This window comes from Pelobates fuscus, chromosome 3, assembly GCF_036172605.1.
Source record: "Pelobates fuscus isolate aPelFus1 chromosome 3, aPelFus1.pri, whole genome shotgun sequence".
NCBI classification, from domain to species: domain Eukaryota; kingdom Metazoa; phylum Chordata; class Amphibia; order Anura; family Pelobatidae; genus Pelobates; species Pelobates fuscus.
In genome coordinates this window covers 3656300-3677918 of record NC_086319.1, presented here as the reverse complement: position 1 = coordinate 3677918, position 21619 = coordinate 3656300, and the positions used below count along the sequence as shown (strand labels likewise).

The window sequence follows — 21619 nt, the reverse complement described above, 5'->3', positions numbered from 1 at the left end:
TACCATGTCATATACTAAGGATTACATAGAGATACCCAAGGATACCATGTCATATACTAAGGATTACATAGAGATACCCAAGGATACCATGTCATATACTAAGGATTACATAGAGATACCCAAGGATACCATGTCATATACTAAGGATTACATAGAGATACCCAAGGATACCATGTCATATACTAAGGATTACATAGAGATACCCAAGGATACCATGTCATATACTAAGGATTACATAGAGATACCCAAGGATACCATGTCATATACTAAGGATTACATAGAGATACCCAAGGATACCATGTCATATACTAAGGATTACATAGAGATACCCAAGGATACCATGTCATATACTAAGGATTACATAGAGATACCCAAGGATACCATGTCATATACTAAGGATTACATAGAGATACCCAAGGATACCATGTCATATACTAAGGATTACATAGAGATACCCAAGGATACCATGTCATATACTAAGGATTACATAGAGATACCCAAGGATACCATGTCATATACTAAGGATTACATATAGAATAAATCAATAATACTATAAAATACATACTTTTTGTTTATTTGCCAGACAGGGATTATGGTGTAAGGAGATACCCACAGACCGGTAGAGCTTCTTGCTGATGTATAAGGTGTTTAGGAGGATTTAGGAAATGTAAACCTTTTTTTTATTTTATTTTTTTTATTAATATTTGCATAGTTTACTTTATTATTCAGTATCTTTATAATGAATATAAATCTAAGTAGTTTCCTGTACCTCGAGTTCTTTAATTGTAGCCCCTCCCCCTGTAGTGATATGCTGGCATGGGAGGTGAGGATAGATTAATGCGGTCTGTCTCCCCAGCTGGTCTCCTGGCATATCAGTTTCATGAGAGGGACTAGGTTACTGCCAGCTGGGTATAACTCTCACTAATCTCAGACAGGTCAGATTCGTATACTCGACATTAAACAGACACTCTTTGCACCATAAACACTACAGTTTACTGTAAAGGCTCGGAGGTACATAGCCAGTCAGTGCAGGCTGACCAGTGTAAACACTGCATTTTCTGAGGAATGCTGGTTTTTACACCACTGCCTAAAGCACATCTAGTGTGACAACCCATCACTTGGACAATTTAGACAATCATCAATTAATCCGTCACTCAGGCAATCCGTCACTCGGGCAATAAATCAGTAATTTATACAATCATCAATTAATCAGTCACTTGGACAATCAGTCATTTGGACAGTCAATAAGTCATTTTAACAATCCGTCACTCGGACAATCCGTCACTCGGACAATCCGTCACTCGGACAATCCGTCACTCGGACAATCCGTCACTCGGACAATCCGTCACTCGGACAATCCGTCACTCGGACAATCCGTCACTCGGACAATCCGTCACTCGGACAATAAATCAGTCATTTGTACAATCAGTCACTTTGACAATCAGTCACTCTGACAATAAATCAATCATTTAGATAATCATCAATCAGTAAATGACTCGGAAATCAGTCACGCAGTCAGACACTCGAGCAGTCAGTCACTCGAGCAGTCAGTCACTCTGATGCACATTCTGGTTGAGGTTTTGTAGCCTCCCAATGCTTCCCCACTAAGCGTCAATTGATTTGCTGAGACCATCTCTATTAATAAGGAGAGGGTGGCAGCCATGGCGAGACTGGAATGCCATGAAAAATAAGGTTAGTTAAATCAATTTTTTTTTTTTAGCTAATTATGGGTGTCCCAGAATTTAAATTGAACACCACTCTAGCATTAGGAATGCATGTTTTACTCATAAAACCAAAGTGTTCCTTTAACTGCGTATATTATGGAGAAATACACATAGATGTGGTCACCACGCAATACAGAGTATGAAAACCCAATCTGCCCGCTCAAATAACAGACTGCAATTCTAAATAATGTATTTGGTCTCTGTTGTTGGGTCTCCTGCACGTTGTCCTTGGACACTGTTTCTCATGTCACTGTGACCACAGAAAGGAACATGGAGGGCAACTAGAAACTGACAAAATTGATTCTGTGCCATGTGTTTGGCTAAACAACGTTTATAAAACCACCAAAGGTAGGCGGAGGGCAGACGCAGCACCTTCTACATGAATTGGTTTAGTTAGTCGATTTTAAGCGCATATGTTTCGTAACTCACCACGCAAACTGTAACTATTGTGTATCTGTGGTAAACTATATCAGAGGGCTGTAGATAAGAACAATAACAACTAGAAAAGCTACAATTTCTGGGGAAATTGTGTGAAGTGTTCTTGCCTCCATCAGTAGTCTACAACTGGAGTGGGCGGAGTAACTGTTAGTATTTATTTATATAGCACATTTAATTGCAATGTTGTTGCCCAAAGTGCTTCACAGTTACATTAAAACATACAGTTATAAAAAATTAGCAGGTGTAAAAGGCTTTGTCTATGACATCACTTGCTGCTGCAGCCTTGCACAGGTCAGAGTATTTTGGCGGTTGCCATCTTCAAACGGTCGTATTTTAAAAACTATAATTCCTACAGTGAAGAGCTTTATATTGTGAGAATCACAAGACCCAGACCTACATTTTGATGTATAGTATGTCTCTGAGATATTAACAATGAAGGCACAGTCGCAGTTTAGAAATTGCCCTTCAAATGTGAGCTTTGCAGAGTGGAGTTTCAATGAATGTCAATGGAAGGCGTGAGTTGCAAACAAATGGTCATATTGTGAAAACTATCAGGACTATGGCTTAGCTGTGGACATTTCTAGTGGCAGCAGGGATAGCTGAACGTTTTGATATAAGATTTGTGTAGGTGGGCCTGAAAATGAGGGAGCGGTGGCAGTTTAGAAATCATGTCCTGATTTTTCAGCTTTTGCCAGCTCCCACTCTAGCTTTGCCATTCATTCCTATGGGACAAATTTCGCCAGAAGAACGACGATATTCCGTGAACCATTCGGCGAAACGTTCCACAAAGTAATAGCAATCCGATCGGGAACAATCTGCACGTTTTGGTATATTTTTGTCTATGTAGTGTAAAAACTGTGGGAGGAGTTAGGGTGGCAAATTTGGCTATAATAAGAATAATAATAATAATAATAATATATATGTGAGATAACATTAAGTGGTCTTGCTATGCAAGAACACTTAATAATTTTACACCCTGACAAAACTGGGTTGAGTTTTGTTTAAGTGATTCATTTGGGGGTAACCCAGAGACATTGGTGGTGGCCAGCTACCGGAGCGAGTGTGAGGCTTCAGGTAAATGATCACTGTGAGTTTCTGGGCCTCCTGGTTTAAGAGTGAGCAGCAGAGTTTTAGTGTTTTTTTTCTGAAAAACAGTTTATCTTTTCTGTAAAATATAATTTTTGTACGTAACAGGAGAAGGCATTTCATCACAGGCACTTACAATAACACCGAGTTACGGTGAATTAATGTGTCTAGATGGCGAGAAGAATCTTCAAATGGGGTTCGACTGCCATATGCAACCTCTTCTGGAGCTGGCTTGTTAAATATTTGATTCCTTTCAGGAAAATCAACCTTAAAAAGAAACAAATGAACGTTATTCAGAAAAAGAAATGTTTTTGAATATTATGAGTATTGCGGTGACAGTTAATTTATTTTTTACGTCTGCCTTGCATTTAGTTTGGATCTCACAGAGATTTAATGAGTGATAAATGATAGAAACCCTGGGAGATTCAAAACATAAACTCTAGAATTAAGATAGAAAGCCAAGAAATGCTCTAATTGCAGTAACATTATTGCAGGTCGCTGTCGCTTGTCGCTGTCTTTATAGGGTTGTTTCTCTTAATTTATTGAGCATCACTTTACTCCTAAACACCAGCATGTAGCATGCAACACAGAGCACACAGAAAACAGTCATTTTATTTATTTATTTTTAAATTAATTTTATTTTCTGAATATATCTGTCAGTTATAATTGTTGTTTCTTTTTTGACAATCAAAGAAAGAACAAACCGTAGTGTGAAAAGGAACAACCAAAAAAAAAAAAAAATAATAACAAAGATTACCCCATAGAAAATATGAACATACAGTTGGTAGGAAAGGATAGTAGGTAAGCAAATGTACAGTCATGGGAAATTCTAGGGTTTTAAATATCAGGACATAACAATCGTTTGTTCCTTAGCAGGTCTTAAAATTAGGTAAATACAACCTCAAATTAATAACACATGACATATTACACCGTGTTATGATTTATCTAACAAAAGTGAAGCGATAATGGAGAAGCCATGTGTTAAAAACTAAGTAGACCTTATGATTCAATAGTTTTTAGAACCACCTTTAGCAGCAATAACGGTGTGGCCTCACATTTTATTCTAGAATACTTTGGTATAGTTGGCCATGGTCAACTAAATGACTGCATGGTTCCCAGGTCCTATGGCTGCAAAACAAGGCTAAATCATCTCTCCTCCACCACCGTGCTGGACATTTGGTATGAGGTGTTTGTGCTGATATGCTGTGTTTGATTAGTGCTGTACATTACGACCAAACATCTCCACTTTGGTTTTTTCTTTTGGTTTGTTCAAATTCAACTTTCCAAACCTAAGCCCCACTGCTATGTTCTTTTTAGAGACAGAGGCTTTCTCCTGGCAACTCTTGCAAACAAACCATACTTGTTTAGTTTTTCTTTAATTGGACTATCATGAAATTAAACATGTAACATGCACACCAAGGCCTGTAGAGCCTGAGATGGAACTCTTGGTTTGTTTGTTTTTTTGCAATTTGCACAGTCTGACCTTGGGGTGAATTTGCTGGGACATCCACTCCTGGGATGATTGGCAGCTGTCTTGATTGTTTTCCAAATTTGACTGATCTCACTCATTGTAGAATGATGGACTTTAAAGGGACTCTATAGTCAACATATAAAAGCAAGAAAGACAGGTCCCCCAGCCTTCCTTCTTGCTTTTATATGAACTTTCATTTATTAAAAATAATTTTCGGAGCGTTTTTATATTAAAAACTTACCTCCGTTCCAGCGACGAGCTCCCAGCCATGCCGCGCCCCCTTTTTCGTCAAAATGACGAAATCGCGGGGCCCAATAGGACGCTTCTCACAGAGAAGCGTCATCGCGATGTGGTGCGCATGCGCGGCTTCGCGCTGCACCAATCGTGTTCTTCATAGAGCGGCATTGACAGCCGCCCTTTGAAGAAACTCAGCTCGCTTTCTAAAACTAACAATAAGGTGGGTGGGGGCCCTAAAATTAACAATAAGGGGGGACCTACTGTCCCCCCCCCCCGGCCCCCACCCCTGAGCGGTGGGTGGGGGCCCTAAATACAAAGGGGGGGGACCCTAGTTAACCCTTCCCCCCCCCAATAAAAAATATCTCCCTACCTACCCCCCTCACCCTAAAATAATGAGGGGGGGACCTTTAACTAAAAACCTGTAAAAAAAAAAAAATGAGATAAAAACAACTTGCCATTCAATGTTTTCTTTCTTCTAAAACGAGCGCAAAAAAACCAATCCATGTTCACCCATGGAGGGCTCCGCGCAGACTGAGCTTTGCAGGGCGGGGGGGGAAAGCTTATAAAGCCTTGCCACGCCCTGCAATTAGGCTAAGAACACTCTGATTGGCTGGTTTAAGAATTGGATGTATTTCAAGCCATCCAATCACAGTGCTCTGTGTCATTTTACAAGCGTGGGAAAATTGAACTTTCCCACGCTGTGTAAAATGACAAAGAGCACTCTGATTGGCTTAAACCAGCCAATCAGAGTGTTCTTAGCCTAATTGCAGGGCGTGGCAAGGCTTTATAAGCTTTCCCCCCCGCCCTGCAAAACTCAGTCTGCGCGGAGCCCTCCATGGGTGAACATGGATTGTGTTTTTTTGCGCTCGTTTTTTTTTTTTTGTTTAATTGCGTCGGTTATTATGGCTTTTTATTTGGCCTTTTTTGGGGCTGAAGAAAAGATTTTAGAAGAAAGAAAACATCGAATGGTAAGTTGTTTTTTCTTTTTTTTTTTTTTTTTTTTTACAGGTTTTTAGTTAAAGGTCCCCCCCTCGTTATTTTTAGGGTGAGGGGGGTAGGTAGGGAGATCCTTTTTTTTGGGGGGGGGAAGGGTTAACCAGGGTCACCCCCCTTTGTATTTAGGGCCCCCACCCACCGCTCAGGGGTGGGGGCCAGGGGGGACAATAGGTCCCCCCCTTATTGTTAGTTTTAGGGCCCCCACCCGCCGCTCAGGGGTGGGGGCCGGGGGGACAGTAGTTCCCCCCCCCTATTGTTAATTTTAGGGCCCCCACCCGCCGCTCAGGGGTGGGGGCAGGGGGGGACAGTAGTTCCCCCCCCCTATTGTTATTTTTAGGGCCCCCACCCGCCGCACAGGGGTGGGGGCCGGGGGGGACAGTAGGTCCCCCCCTTATTTTTAATTTTAGGGCCCCCACCCGCCGCACAGGGGTGGGGGCGGGGGGGGACAGTAGGTCCCCCCCTTATTTTTAATTTTAGGGCCCCCACCCGCCGCACAGGGGTGGGGGCGGGGGGGGGACAGTAGGTCCCCCCCCTTATTTTTAATTTTAGGGCCCCCACCCACCGCCCAGGGGTGGGGGCCAGGGGGGAGGGAGATTAGGTCTCTTCTCTCCCCCCCCCCCCCCCCTTCAACCACTATTGTGGCCAGAAAGAGTCCCTGTGGGTTCGGTCTTCAGCTGTCAGCTGAAGCCACTCCCACAGCAGTGCTGACAGCCTCAGCACACAAAGCGCGTTCACAGTGCTCTGTGTGCTGATAGCCCGTCTGAAGTATTCACCCATGCGTGAATACGTCAGATGTGAATGAGGCCTTTTTAGGGCCTCTGAACTCGGAAGTCCCTCTGGTGGCCGTCTGACTGCAACAAGAGGTGTTCCAAGCTTCCAATGTAAACACTGCATTTTCTCAGAAAACACAGTGCTTACAAGAAAAAGGCTCCGGGTAGCTGTAGCACTCACCTGAACAACCTCATTAAGCTGAAGGTGTTCAGGTGACTATAGTGTCCCTTTAAATTGTTTGGAAATGGCCTTACAACCCTTCCCAGCTTGATGGGCAGCAACAATTGCTTCTCTAAGATCATTGTTGATGTATTTCCTCCTTGGCATTGTGTTAACAGACCTGAATGCTCCAGACCAGCAAACTGCTAAAACGTTGGCTTTTATAGAGGTGGTCACACTTGCTGATGATCAATTAATCAAGGGCATTTCATTAGCAGCACCTGTCTGCTACTTAGCGTCTTAATTCCTATGGAGGCAGTAAGGGTGTACTTAGTTTTTTAAACATGGTTTCTCCATCTTGTCTTTATTTTTGTTAAATAAATCACGGCACGGTGTAATATGTTAAGTGTTATTGTATTTGCATAATGTTAAGATCTGCTAAGGAACAGATGATTGTCATTATGCCCTCGTATGTAAAACCAAATAATGACTTAATAATGAATTATGACTGTATGCATAGAAAACAAACAAACAAATGCCCTTGGGACAGGAGACAAGGAATATCCGGGGCAATTTGTCAATTATTGGTGTTCACTGTCTGCATTAAGCTGGATGAGAAAGATTATCCCTTTAAAATCTAGTAACATGGTTAAGAACGATTAGAAATGTGCAATTATTATCCATTTGCAGGAGTCTGAATATGTATTTTTATTTGGTGTTGTGAAACGCGATGACAATGTGAACGTAGAATCGTGTCTTACCTGAACTGTTAGCAGTGTTGGTAAAGCTAAATCGAAGGCTGCGGGGGTGGTCACTGGTGGGAGTTCCATGTGGGAGATCATATTAAGGAGCAGATTACCTTGAACCATCATTCTGTAACAAGAAGATTTGGGAACATTTCACTGGCTCAGAGTGGGAAGACCCCACAATTACAACTGTAAAAAGCTGGGATATCTTAGAGGTCATAAATCTTGTTAATGTTTAAATTCCTGTAACATACAGTGGTCTCTTTTAAGGGAAATTTCACCTGTGACCAGATCTGGTAACATAGTTCAGATAACCAATGACCAGTGCTAGTAAACTACTAAACCATATTCCAGGTAGCCTGTAACCAAGATTGGTAACCTAGTGAAACCATATTCAAAGTAACCTGGAACCGAGATTGGTAACCTAGTAAAACCAGATTTCAGGTAACCTGTAACTGAGATTAATAACCTAGTAAAACCATATTTTAGGTAACCTGTAACCAAGGTTGGTAAACTATTAAGCAATATTCCAGGCAATCCGTAACTAAGATTGGTAGCCTACTAAATCATATTCTATGTAACCTATAAACCAATGTTGGTAAACAATAAAACCATATTCCAGGTAACCTGTAACCGAGATTGGTAACTGTAACTGCACCACCAGGCATCAAAGGGGTTAAACACCGTTTAGAGGATATTCCCTTCCAGATATACAGGCAGCTACTGTAGACACCAATCCACCAAACCGGAGAAGCATTTGAACGCTCTCAAACATATGAATGCTGTAAACAGCTGAATATGAAAAACCATATGAATAGGTTTATACTCCTAGCAGTCAAACTGGAACAGCATACAATAAATCCCCCCAAGAACGAGACAAGGCTCCGTTTTGAGGGTCAAGCAGGAACAGACAGAGCTGTGGGTTTATTGTTCTTTTATACACATTAGCACCACCCACAGGGTTTTGGAAAACAACCAATAAACACGTACAATACACACAGACACTCCCACACAAAATCCTCCCCTCTGCCTGTGATATAATTGCCTTACACAATGGGTAATGTCAGTGGTGTATCTTGGTTTTGTGCTGCCCTAGGCAGGACAAAACTCAGACACCCCCCCCCGCGCGCAACCCCCACCCAACCCTTCCCCCCTGCCCCGCCTTCTAAATACACACACATTCACTGACAGATACGCATACACTAGCTAACAGACACACAGTCAGACACACACAGTCAGACACACACAGTCGGACACACACAGTCGGACACACACACACTAACAGACACACACAGTGAGACACACACACTAACAGACACACAGTGAGACACACACAGTGAGACACACACACACTAACAGACACACACAGTGAGACACACACACTAACAAACACACACAGTCGGACACACACTAACAAACACACACAGTCGGACACACACTAACAAACACACACAGTCGGACACACACACACTAACAAACACACACAGTCGGACACACACACACTAACAAACACACACAGTCGGACACACACACTAACAAACACACACAGTCGGACACACACACACTAACAAACACACACAGTCGGACACACACACACTAACAAACACACACAGTCGGACACACACTAACAAACACACACAGTCGGACACACACTAACAAACACACACAGTCGGACACACACACACTAACAAACACACACAGTCGGACACACACACTAACAAACACACACAGTCGGACAAACACACACAGTCGGACACACACACACTAACAAACACACACAGTCGGACACACACACACTAACAAACACACACAGTCGGACAAACACACACTAACAAACACACACAGTCGGACACACACACACTAACAAACACACACAGTCGGACACACACACACTAACAAACACACACAGTCGGACAAACACACACTAACAAACACACACAGTCGGACACACACACAGTCGGACACACACACACTAACAAACACACACAGTCGGACACACACACACTAACAAACACACACAGTCGGACACACACAGTCGGACAAACACACACAGTCGGACACACACACACAGTCGGACACACACACACTAACAAACACACACAGTCGGACACACACACACTAACAAACACACACAGTCGGACACACACACACACTAACAAACACACACAGTCGGACACACACTAACAAACACACACAGTCTGACACACACACACAGTCGGACACACACACACTAACAGACACACAGTGAGACACACACACTAACAAACACACACGGACGGACACACTAACAAACACACACAGTCGGACGGACACACACTAACAGACACACACAGTGAGACACACACACTAACAGACACACACTGTCAGACACACACACACACACTAACAGACACACACACACACTAACACACAGTCACAGACACACACACACTAACATACACACAGACACACTAACAGACACACACACTAACATACACACAGACACAGACACACACACACTAACAGACACACACACACTATCAGACGCACACAGTCAGAGACACACACACACACTCACATTAACACATTTTTTTAAATTTATTTACTCCCCCCCCCCCCCGCCTCCTTACCTTTGGGAATGCTGGAGGTGGGGGGGGTTCTCCCATTCCCTGGTGGTCCAGTGGCTGCAGGGCGGCACTGGCGGGCAGGCTGGGCAGCCGGCGAGGGAGCTCTTCCCCTGAGCTCTCTGCTCAGCTCCCTCGCGCGCCGCCCGCAGAGTGAGGCTGGGAGGCGGAGCCGGAATATGACGTCATATTCCAGCTCCCAGTCTCACTCTGCGGGCGGCGCGCGAGGGAGCTGAGCAGAGAGCTCAGGGGAAGAGCTCCCTCGCCGGCCGCCCAGCAACCAGCAACAAGCCCAGCATGTCGGTTAGCCACAAGGCTAACAAGATATTTGCCTTGGGCATTTGGGGGCGGCGTTTTTTGCCGCCTCCTGGAAAATGCCGCCCAAGGCAAATGCCTTGTTTGCCTCGCGGCTAATACGCCCCTGGGTAATGTAATTATCACAGGCAGAGAAATACAGTTTTTCCACATTATTCATAACTTTAAAAGTATGCATCACATTCACATACATTTTCAGAATCAGCATACTCCAAATACGAACATGTGTCAAAATCATCCACATTGGTCCATTGGTTCAAAAGATGGATCAAAGTCCTTTGTGACCAAAGGAAGCATGGCTTTTCTGCCCAAAACCAGTTCCACAGAGTCTTCTATCCTGGAGATAATCGGGAAGTAATCCAATTATCTCCATGGACAGAGGCAACATTCCAATAAGCATAAGTAAAAAGACAGTAAAATACACAAGGTTACATTTATTACATAAAATACAGACATGCAACATATCCCCAGATAGCTTAGATCTGAGCGCACATTATTACTAAATGGCTCTCAGACCACACACATATAGTTCAATTGCCATGGAGTCAAAGTCTTTTATTACACGAATAGGCTCCATGGCATAGCTATTGGGTTAACCCCTTATGGACACAACTTCTGGAATAAAAGGGAATCATGACGGATTATTTCTGTCATGTGTCCTTAAGGGGTTAAATGAGTTCATTCAGTAAATTCGAGAATCTACCGAACGCCAGAGCAGAAATACATGAATAGACCTTTCTGCATAGGAAAATAAAGTATTTAAATGCCGGTCCAAAGTCAAAAGGCAGCAGGCAGGCAGCCAGGCTCCTCCAATGCACAGTGGCGAGATTGGTCTTGTCACAGTAACCTAGTAAAACCATATATCAGGTAACCTGTAGCTGGGGCTGGTAACCTAGTAAAACTTGTAGCTGGGGCTGGTAACCTAATAAAACCATATATCACGTAACCAGTAGCTGGGCTGGTAACCTAGTAAAACCTGTAGCTGGGGCTGGTAACCTAGTAAAGCCATATATCAGGTAACAAGTAGCTGGGGCTGGTAACCTAGTGAAACCATTTATGGCGTATTGGGAAGAGGTGTTTATTTTACATAGCAAGTTTTTTGCGAACTTGGTCACCTATCGCCGTTACATAGATGACATATTTTTTATCTGGAAAGGAGATGATCTGAGTTTGACTAATTTTTTAAGCTTTCTAAATTGTAATGACTGGGGGATCAGTCTTACTTCCACTATAAGTAAAAAAGAAATTAATTTTTTAGATCCCACTGTTTTTATAGAGGAAGGAAACATTTTTACGAAAAATAATTTTAAGGAAGTAGACTGCAATGGATATATTGACCTTACCAGTTGTCATCATCCCCCGTGGCTTACGAATGCACCTAAGAGTCAGTTCATGAGGTTGAAAAGAAATTGCACAAAAGACGATGATTTTTTAGGACAAACTCAGATAATTAAGAAACAATTTTTAGAAAAAGGGTACAAAGAGGAAGATCTCCAAAAAAGTATAGAGGGAATAAAAAGATTAGAACGAAAAGATTTATTAACCTATAAAAAGAAAGAAACAAGGATAGAAGATAAAACATTTAGTATTCCCTTTATCTGCAATTTCTCCGCCAACAATAAGAGTGCGGTCTGCCATTAATAAATATTGGCACCTACTGCAAGATGATCCCATTCTCAAAGAAATATTACCAGAGAGACCTAAGATTGTTCATAGGGGATGTAAAAATATTAAGAATTTTTTAGTAAACAGTAATTTAAAACAACAGCAAAATGGAAATGGTAATTTTTTAACGAAAAGTAAAGGCTTTTTTGGGTGCGGTACGTGCCTTGCATGTAGGGAAACAGCAAATAAAAAAAGACACATAAAAAATATAAATGAAATCTCTAATAAAGAGTTTGCAATAAGAGACCAACTAACATGTTTTTCCAAGAATGTTATTTACTTATTAATTTGTCCTTGCAACAAAATGTATATAGGGAGGACCATTAGATGTCTCCATATCAGAATTTCTGAGCATGTGAGAAATATCAAGAAAGGGGTCGAAACACATAGTGTCTCTCAACACTTTAAGCACTGTCACTATCAAAATCCACAGGGTCTTAAGTTTTGTGCTTTTAAACTGGTTAAAAATAACTGGAGGGGTGGAGATTTCATAAAAAAAATTGGCATTGAAGAAATGACTTTTATTTTTAATTTTAATACTATGGCTCCACATGGATTAAATTCAGATTTCGAATTATGCCATTTCTTGCCATAAATTTTCTCCATCTATTGAAAGTCTTCCTTTCCTCTTGATTTCATACCTCTTTAAGATGTTCTATACTGTCACCCCGTTTCCCATTAAGAGGAAGCTATTTTATAGCCCTTTGAGAAAGTGTTTTAAGGCTTCTCCACCCCTCTGAATCTCTTTTTATCCAAATGTTATGTGTCTTTCTCCTTTACCTTTATGTATAATTGTAAGAGCACATTATTAGTGTTAATACTCGGAAAATATAGATATTTTGAGTATGTAATATCCCCATTTGTGATAATTTGATGTCTATTTTTTCTATTTTTTCTTTCCGTTTTATCCCTTTTATCTGGGTCTATTGAGACCCAATGGACATTATTTTCAAGGACTCTCTGCCGATAAATATGCAATCCGGATGTGGAACGCAGGTATTGCGTTCCACGAAGGGGAAGTAAGTGAGACAGCCGATACTGAGGATCGTTGGCAGTGGAACGCATTTGTTGAGTTCCACGAATAATAATGGAAGGAAAACAGCCGGACCACATGATCAACCCACGCACGTCAGCGTGTACGTGCGTTCCAGCCTATCACTTATGCGTTCCACACAGCTCATTTCCGGTTCGGCAGATGCCGGCAATTTCGCAATTAGAGTATATAAAAGAACAAGAAAGTACAGCGACCATCATACCAACTGAGGAAGCCAGTTACTGGCGAAACGCGTTTTGGACTGATTTTACATGAATTATTATATCGATTTTTTTTATTCTTTTATCTTTTATTGATTATTCAAATAAATTTTTGTTTATACCTTCAATTGGAGTTTTTCCCTTTGCATCCCTGCTTACTGAGTTAACGAGGAGGAGATCGAGAGGAGACAAAAAGAGGGTGTTGGATCTACCTTAGAAGATCCAGAGGCGCTAACCATTTGAGCCAAGTGTATTATTGGCTCTGTTTGTGAGTTACCCAGTTATTATTCATTTCTATTTATTTCTGTAATAATCATCTGCACTTAGATTTGCTTGTTTGTAATTTGCAGATCATTGCAATTTTACCTTGTCCACCGTTATCATATTACTGTTTATTAAGGTAAACCTTAAGCTCCACTTATTTCTGTTTTAAACTCATCATTTAGCCCGGGACCATTTATTCTTCATTGAGAGATAATTAGTAGAGCAAACAAACTCACTGCCTGGAATAAAGGGGGAGGCAAGTCCACGCCAAAAATGAGCCGTTGGCCGACGCTTCTTTCACGCCCCAAAGCTTCAGGATCAGCATTGATTCGTATGGCAGGGAATGCAGGGTGAAGGGGAAGGATATTCTGTAAGAGAATTAAGAGGTTTATCAATGTCTAGTGTTTAGAATTCAGAGAATTGTACAATCCACAGACACAATACCCCACGATATACAATTGGACTGCTAGCTCAGTGTTAATAAATTTATATCAATAAGCAGTTTCTTAGATCAAAGAAAAATGATCTTTATTTTGTAGTATTCATGTTTTCTGTGTAGAGATCACTTTGTAAATGACCTTGGGAACAGCCTGTCTGAGCGAATTGGGGAACCGACAGAGCAGGGAATTAGTGACTGCACACCGTTATCCCTATTCACCCAACGGATTCTATAGTATAGAGAGTAGCGCAATGTATAGAGTGTAGCGCAATGTATAGAGTGTAGCGCAATGTATAGAGTGTAGCGCAATGTATAGAGTGTAGCGCAATGTATAGAGTGTAGCGCAATGTATAGAGTGTAGCGCAATGTATAGAAGCCTTAGTCCTAGCAAGGACTCTCCTCCGCTGGTTACACCAACGTACAGTCAGGAACAAGTAAAATAATCTAATGGAACAGTCAGGCACAGTATAATAATCCAAGAATCTCCCACCTCCCCCCCAGCAACTGGCCGACACAGCTCTGGGGGAATAACTGAATTTTATTGACACATACACGGCTTTTATGCCCAGTTCCATGCAAAGGGTTTCACAAGCAGAAAATACAGGGGATTCAATCGCAAGATCCTCAGTGCCTGGGAAATAATTGCCTGACTAAACTCCTCTAATTTAATTAGCTTTCAGGCACAGAAAATCCACAAAATATTCTGTACCCCAAAAGTACCCTGACCATACATGGGAAACCCACAAAAAGTACATTCCCCGATAGCACAGGAACAGGAATTCCATCGTGATGAAGTTTTGACCGGCCAGACACTAGGCGCTAGCCCAAAATAGTTCCAGAGAAATAGGTGTCCTGGCTGGTCTCCGTTCATGAGGCTCCTGTGAGAAAACCATACAAAGGAATCTCCAGTTTTCAGGATACAAATGCTTCCCCTGTCCGGTAATACAAATTTTCCAAACGCCGTTCGTGTAGGTGGTTAGGAACAGGAACGGGCAGCGATCGAAAGTTTACATGTGTTCGCAAAAAGAGTTCCAGGTACTCGACGACCAAGTACCGCTGCCCTCGTTCAGGAGACAAGATGGCAACCATCCTCTCTGCCACGTAAAATGGTGGCCACCAAGCGGAAGCACTCATTAACTGTTTCACTTGTGGTTTTCACACTTAGGGGACTGGTGTCAATGTTCTAATGGGGAACAAAGGTGGTCCTTGTTCTAGAGATGAATGGACCTTGTTCATATGAAGTCTCCCAAATGACAAAAGAGGAACCACTTGAAATAACAGGGAAAAATATACAGTACTGTAAAAGGGGAGTATGGACAGCCAAATAAGGGAACAAACGTAGCTGGTAAGGGTCTATTCCGCTACACTGCTCACCCATAACCACAAGCCGGCATACACAGTCTGATCCTTAATAGTGATGTCCCGAACGGTTCACCGGTGAATAGTTCCTGGCAAACATAGCTTGTTCGCGTTCGCCACGGATGGCGAACATATGCGATGTTCGGTCCGCCCCTATTCGTCATCATTTAGTAAACTTTTACCCTGTACCTCAGTCAGCAGACACATTCCAGCCAATCAGCAGCAGACCCTCCCTCCCAGACCTTCCCACCTCCTAGACAGCATACAATTTAGATTAATTCTGAAGCTGCATTCTTTTTTTTATTCATTTTTTTTTTTTTTTAGACAGAAGTGTGTTATATTTGAGCATGCTAGGCTGAACGTGCATATATCATGGCTAGTTGCACTGAGGGTATGAGTATATAGCAGTACATTGTTGTGAAAGATGGCTGTCCTGTTTAGGGTGTAGCTTGCACGTCAGAGGCGGCTCTCTAATTAGTCAGATTAGGCGGCCGCTGGGGCCTCGCGGCCGCCTAAACCGCCTGTGGGCAGACTGTATCAGGTCTTCGGTCACTGACCGAGGACCTGACACCAGGAGGGGGCCCGGCGGCTTGCCCGGTATGCCCGGTGTGAGGCCCCTCCTGGCTGCAATGAGCAGAGCTGCAGACCATGTGTCTCGCGAAAACCGGCCAATCAGAGCGTTGCCGCGGGTTACCACGGCAATGCTCTGATGGTCTCGCGAGATTACATGGTCTGCAGCTCTGCGGAGCTGCAGACCGGGAGCTGTGGCCACCGGACCACCAGGGAGCCCACTGGACCACCAGGGACTAAAGGTAGGCTCTCTCACCCCCCACCACACTCAGCCTCCCTATCACCCTACCTACCACCCTCAGCCAGCCTCACCACCCTCCCCACCACCCTCAGCCTCCCCACCACCCTCAGCCTCCTCACCCTCCCTACCACCCTCAGCCTCACCACCCTCCCTACCACCCTCAGCCTCACCACCCTCCCCACCACCCTCAGCCTTACCACCCTCAGCCGTCTAGAGCTGCCTCTGTTGCACGTTATCAACTGTGTATTTATATCAGCAGCTCCACCACTAGTTATAAATTAAGTGTGAGTCGCCCCATGAGATGAGACTAGTGAATAACATAATACATGAACGGTCAAGGAAAAGGCATGTAAGGAACTACGACAATAAACTCTTTAGGAGGTGAAATAATGACATGTTTAAACGCTTGCTACTTTACGATTAGTTAATGTGCAGAGAGCAGTTCATGTGATCAAAGGCATGGTGTGGAGGATCGGCTATAGTGGGACATGCTTGGCAGGCTGCTGTTTACTGCTTGTGCTCATCCGATCCCTTCTGGGCACCAGGTGCAGACCCTGGGAGTCCCTGATACCTGGAACAACAAAGGCAAGTCTCTGGCTGAGTGCCAGGTTCGCGGCTTGAGGTGGTGGGAGCTTGTTTTGTCGGGTGGTCGGATCTGTCCCGGTGGTGCTTCACGTCCGGTGCGGAATTGTGGTGGCTTAAGGTGGAAGTGAGTGCTTGACGTGGGGCAGGCTCTGCATTTCTGTTTGTGCCTCCGGTCCCGTCTTTGACGCCTTTTGCGTTGGTGGATTTTAATGGGGACTGCTGTTATTTAGCTGTGGTGGAGCTTGTTGGGTCTGTGGTGGAGCTTGTTGGGGCTTCCTGCTTGTTATTTGCTTCCAAAATTGATTAAAGAGTCTGTCCAGCTTAGACTCAATATCCTGCATTGCTTTGCTGGTACCAGGAGGACACGCGGCTGCCGCCATATTGGGAGAGTCGCAGACGAGTATGTCAGCCTGGGCGGCTGTGCTCTGTGCGTCCATTAGCTCCAGACAGCCTCTCAGGGGTGGACTGGGATAACCCCCACCGGTCCGAGGGGGGGTAACGGAGCTCCTGCCGGGAAGTAGCTGCTCCTGGGCATCCCAGGATCGGGAGATCGGCCGCCTCTCCCGCCCGGTGAGCACCAGGCCACACTTGCCACGCGGAGGTAAGTAAGACTCTGTCGAGTTGCTGACCGCTATTAAGCATGTCGGGTCGGTCAGGTAGGAGCAACATTGCTGGGTCATCCCCTTCTGGGGTGAAATTCGCTTGTTGATAGCTGCTTAAAGTGAGATATTGAGGGAGCTCACACAAAGTGCATCTTTCCTCCATGACAGCTAGGCCCCGCCCCCCCGGAAGCTGCATTCTTAGTGAGAGGAGGGACAGTGTAGCTGCTGCTGATTTGATAGGGAAATCGATAGCTAGGCTAGTGTATTCAGTGTCCACTACAGTCCTGAAGGACTCATCTGATCTCTGCTGTAAGGACAGCACCCCAAAAAGCCCTTTTTAGGGCTAGAACGTCTGCTTTTTTGTTTTTTTTTCTGTGTAATCTAATTGCAGTTGCCTGCCTGCCAGCATGTGTGTCAGGCTCACAGCGTATACTGTGCCCACTTGCCCAGTGCCACCACTCATATCTGGTGTCACAATAGCTTGCATTTAAAAAAACAAAAGCTTTTTTGACTGTAATATAATAGCAGTCAGTTTCCTTCACACGTGTGCGTTTCAGGGCCTGCCAGGGCACAGTGTCACACCAGTGCAACTCATATCTGGTGTAACAGTAGTGTACATTAAAAAAAAAATACAGGGGGCTTGTTGTCACCTTTCGGGGACCCTTGGTGTTGTACGTGGCTGGGTGGAGGAAGAGACCTTCAATGACATCAGTGAGGACAAGGAACGGGACATGGCTAGCTTGGTATCCAACCTTGTGCAAATGAGGAGTTTGTGGTTGTGCAAATGGACTGTTTGTGGTTGTTTGCGGTGCATTAAATGGGGAGTTTGGTCTGTGACTGTGAAGCGGGTGTAACCCTTACACTACCTGATCGATACAACATCATACCTTATGTTTTAAAGCACGTTATTCCAAACAATTTAGGAATGTTAGGTGATTTATGCCCTTTATGGATTAAAACCAGACTCATCATCCACAATGTCATTTTCCATGGGAGTTTTGCCATGGATTCCCCTCCGGCATGCCACAGTCCAGGTGTTAGTCCCCTTGAAACAACTTTTCCATCACTATTGTGGCCAGAAAGAGTCCCTGTGGGTTTTAAAATTCGCCTGCCTATTGAAGTCTATGGCGGTTCGCCCGTTCGCGAACATTTGCGGAAGTTCGCGTTCGCTGTTCGCGAACGGAAAATTTTATGTTCGCGACATCACTAATCCTTAACAGTGCGGCATGGGGATGTCCACGGGTGCTCATGGATAATTTTTCAAGTTCTATCTGGACAAACCATCAGCGTTTCCGTTTTGTTTCCTGGGACGGTAATGTAGTCAAAAGGCTGCAGTGAAACTCCTGGCGTTGTCCCCCACCACCCGGTTCAGCCAGACAAACAGATTGTGATCTGTGAGCAAAGAGAAGGGTTGTCCGTACAGATAGGGTTGCAACTTTTTAAGGGCTCACACCACAGCCAGGCATTTCTTTTTTATGGCGGCGTAGCTTACGTCTCGAGGTAACAGCTTGCGACTGATGTAAGCCATGGGATGTTCTCCGCCATCGGGCACGACTTGGCTCTGTACTGTTTCCAATCCAAACATAGAAGCGTCTGTATGGACGAGAAAGCTTTTAGTTGGATTGGGGGCTGCTAAGACAGGGGCATTTACAAGAGCTTGTTTCAACTACTGAAATGCCCTTCACACTCCGGGGCCCAGATTACTTGGCAAGGAAGGTTTTTACGGATAAGGTCGGTTAGGGGTTTGGCTAGGGCACACTTTCTATAGTACCCTGACATCCCAAGAAAAGCTAGCACCCGTATCTTGGCTCTGGGGGTTATCCACTGCCTCAATATTAGCAGGATCGGGCTTCTGTTGCCTGCATCCCACTCGGTGACCGAGTTGACCTATATTGCACTTACTAGGGTTAAGCCCACTTCCCTAATCCTATCTAGGACCACTCCTATATGGGCCAAGTGCTACTGTCAGGTATCACTGAAGATTGCAATATCGTTGAGATATGCGCAGGCATAGTCTTGGAACCCATCCAGGAGCTGGTCCACCATCCGCTGTAAAGTATCCGGAGCATTCTTCATCCCAAACGACATGACACGAAATTGGTACAGGCCGAATGAGGTGACAAACGCCGACTTAGGGATGGCTTCGGGGACTAAGGGGATCTGCCAATACCCCTTACAAAGATCAATTGTAGTGAGGTATTGGCCCCTAGCCATCCGGTCTAAGTTCATCTATCCTAGGCATCGGATAGGTATCTGACACAATCTTGGCATTCAACCTCCGGTAGTCCACGCAAAAATAGGTGTTACTGTCCTGTTTCAGCACGAGGACCACTGGGGAGGTCCAGGGGCTGTCAGAGGGCTCAATAACCCCCAGTTGGAGCATCTCTTGGATTTCCTTTTGCATACTATCCCATACTAATTCTGGGATTTGGTAAGGGGGTTGGCGTAGTTGGAATTGACCTGGTGTCTCTACCCGGTGAGTGTCCAAATGGGTGTACCCGGGTACGTTGGAGAAGGTGGCTTTCTTCTCCTCTAGCTGCCATACCTGAGAACACTCCTGCAACTTGATCTCCTCTATCTCACCTGTTTGACCCTGTCCCCTAGGAGGTCGGGTAGGGGAGGTTGTCGAAGTCCTCAGAATCAGGGGCACAGATCACTGCTACCTCCTCTGCACACTCATAGTAGGGCTTCAGCATGTTCACGTGGAACATGCGTTGCCCTCCCGCTCCAGAGCAAGGGCCGACCACATAAGTGGTGTCGCACATTTTTGCTCCACCACTTTGTATACCTGCAGCTTGTCATTCCGGACAGGTTTTAAAATGAAAACTTTCTGCCCTACCTGAAAGCTAAAGTCCCTGGCACCTCAATCATACCAGGTTCGCTGGTGGTTCTGTGCTGCCTGGAGGTTCTCTAAAACAGACCAAGTCAACTCCTCCAGACGGTCCCGGAACATATGGAACGATGGTGGTCCCATCCTGGCTAGTATTCCCCTCCCAGTGTTCCCAGATAAGGTCTAAGGGCCCCCTCACCCACCTCCCAAAGAGTAGCTCGAATGGGGAGAACCCTGTGTATTCCTGCGGCAGGAAAGGATACATTTCCCTTGCAGTGTCTTCACACCGGGACTCCACAAACAGGTCCCTGAGGTTGGTGGAGGCACTGTTGGGGTACTGGTGGTTCAGATCACCCTATCTGCTCCTAACAGAGTTGTAATCACTACTCCCCTACCCGGGAGCTGCAAGGCCTAAGTAGAGGCAGTCACCGGAGAGAGGCACGAGCCCTAGCGGAGACCCTGGGGCTGTCAGTCGACTTCACAGCTCCAGAGTCCGCTGGCCGCCTGGAAGTCCGTGCCTACCAATTGGGAGAAGGAGCTCCCATTCAAACTGGGTTTGCGCCATTCTCCTGATGGGTTGGCACAAGTGAGCGCTGATTGGCCGCTGTAGGGCGCTGGCGACCAATCCGAGAAGGAGCGCCCATTCAAACGGTTTGGTGCAAATTGGTTTTGCGCCTTTCAGCTGATTGGCTGTTGCTGGTTTTGGCGCAAAGTTTGAATTCACAGGACTAAACCAAGCGTTGTGGAACTATTTTCGTGGATGTACAGAGCCTCGAGCCCAGACTTTGTATGATGGTTTCTCGGGCTCTGCACGTCCGATAGCCCGGCTATTTGCAGAGATCCTAGTTAAGACCCGGGGCTATCCAGAGATGTATGTTTCATGTGTGTACCCTGTGAAGGAGACCACCTCATTTTTGTTATGGTACTCCCATCAAGCTCAGCTACCCAGGGATATGGTTTTTGTGTGGTTTTTATATGTAGAAAGTATATTTCTGTAAAATGAAATTGTTAACTTTTTCTGACCAGCTGATAATTGAGTTTAGTATGTTTCCAAAACTCAATTATCTCACTGGCTCAGAGGAGGAGTTTGATGCTGTATAAATTGAATGCCTGTTGCTTCCATTAAATCAATCTTGTTCCAACATTAAGCTTTGGCTCATGTGTGGATTATTATGCGACACCAGCGATATTTTACCCTGTGGATTATTGGCGATATTGTTTTATGGGAATAAGAGAAGGCTTGACGGTGATACCTATTCAAACC

At 44.5% G+C, this 21619-nt stretch overlaps 1 protein-coding gene across 2 annotated transcripts in view; it reads right to left on the bottom strand.

The window, feature by feature from the left end:
- The window catches only part of PIK3C2G (phosphatidylinositol-4-phosphate 3-kinase catalytic subunit type 2 gamma), a 367222-nt gene that overhangs the window by 110578 nt on the left and 235025 nt on the right, over positions 1–21619 (bottom strand). For both annotated transcript variants that reach the window (XM_063446623.1, XM_063446622.1), the window contains exons 13-15: positions 13966–14097; positions 7644–7755; positions 3385–3515 (exon numbers count right to left, since the gene is read on the bottom strand). In XM_063446623.1, coding sequence (XP_063302693.1) covers positions 3385–3515; positions 7644–7755; positions 13966–14097 — 375 coding nt within the window. The remainder of the gene's footprint in view (positions 1–3384; positions 3516–7643; positions 7756–13965; positions 14098–21619) is intronic.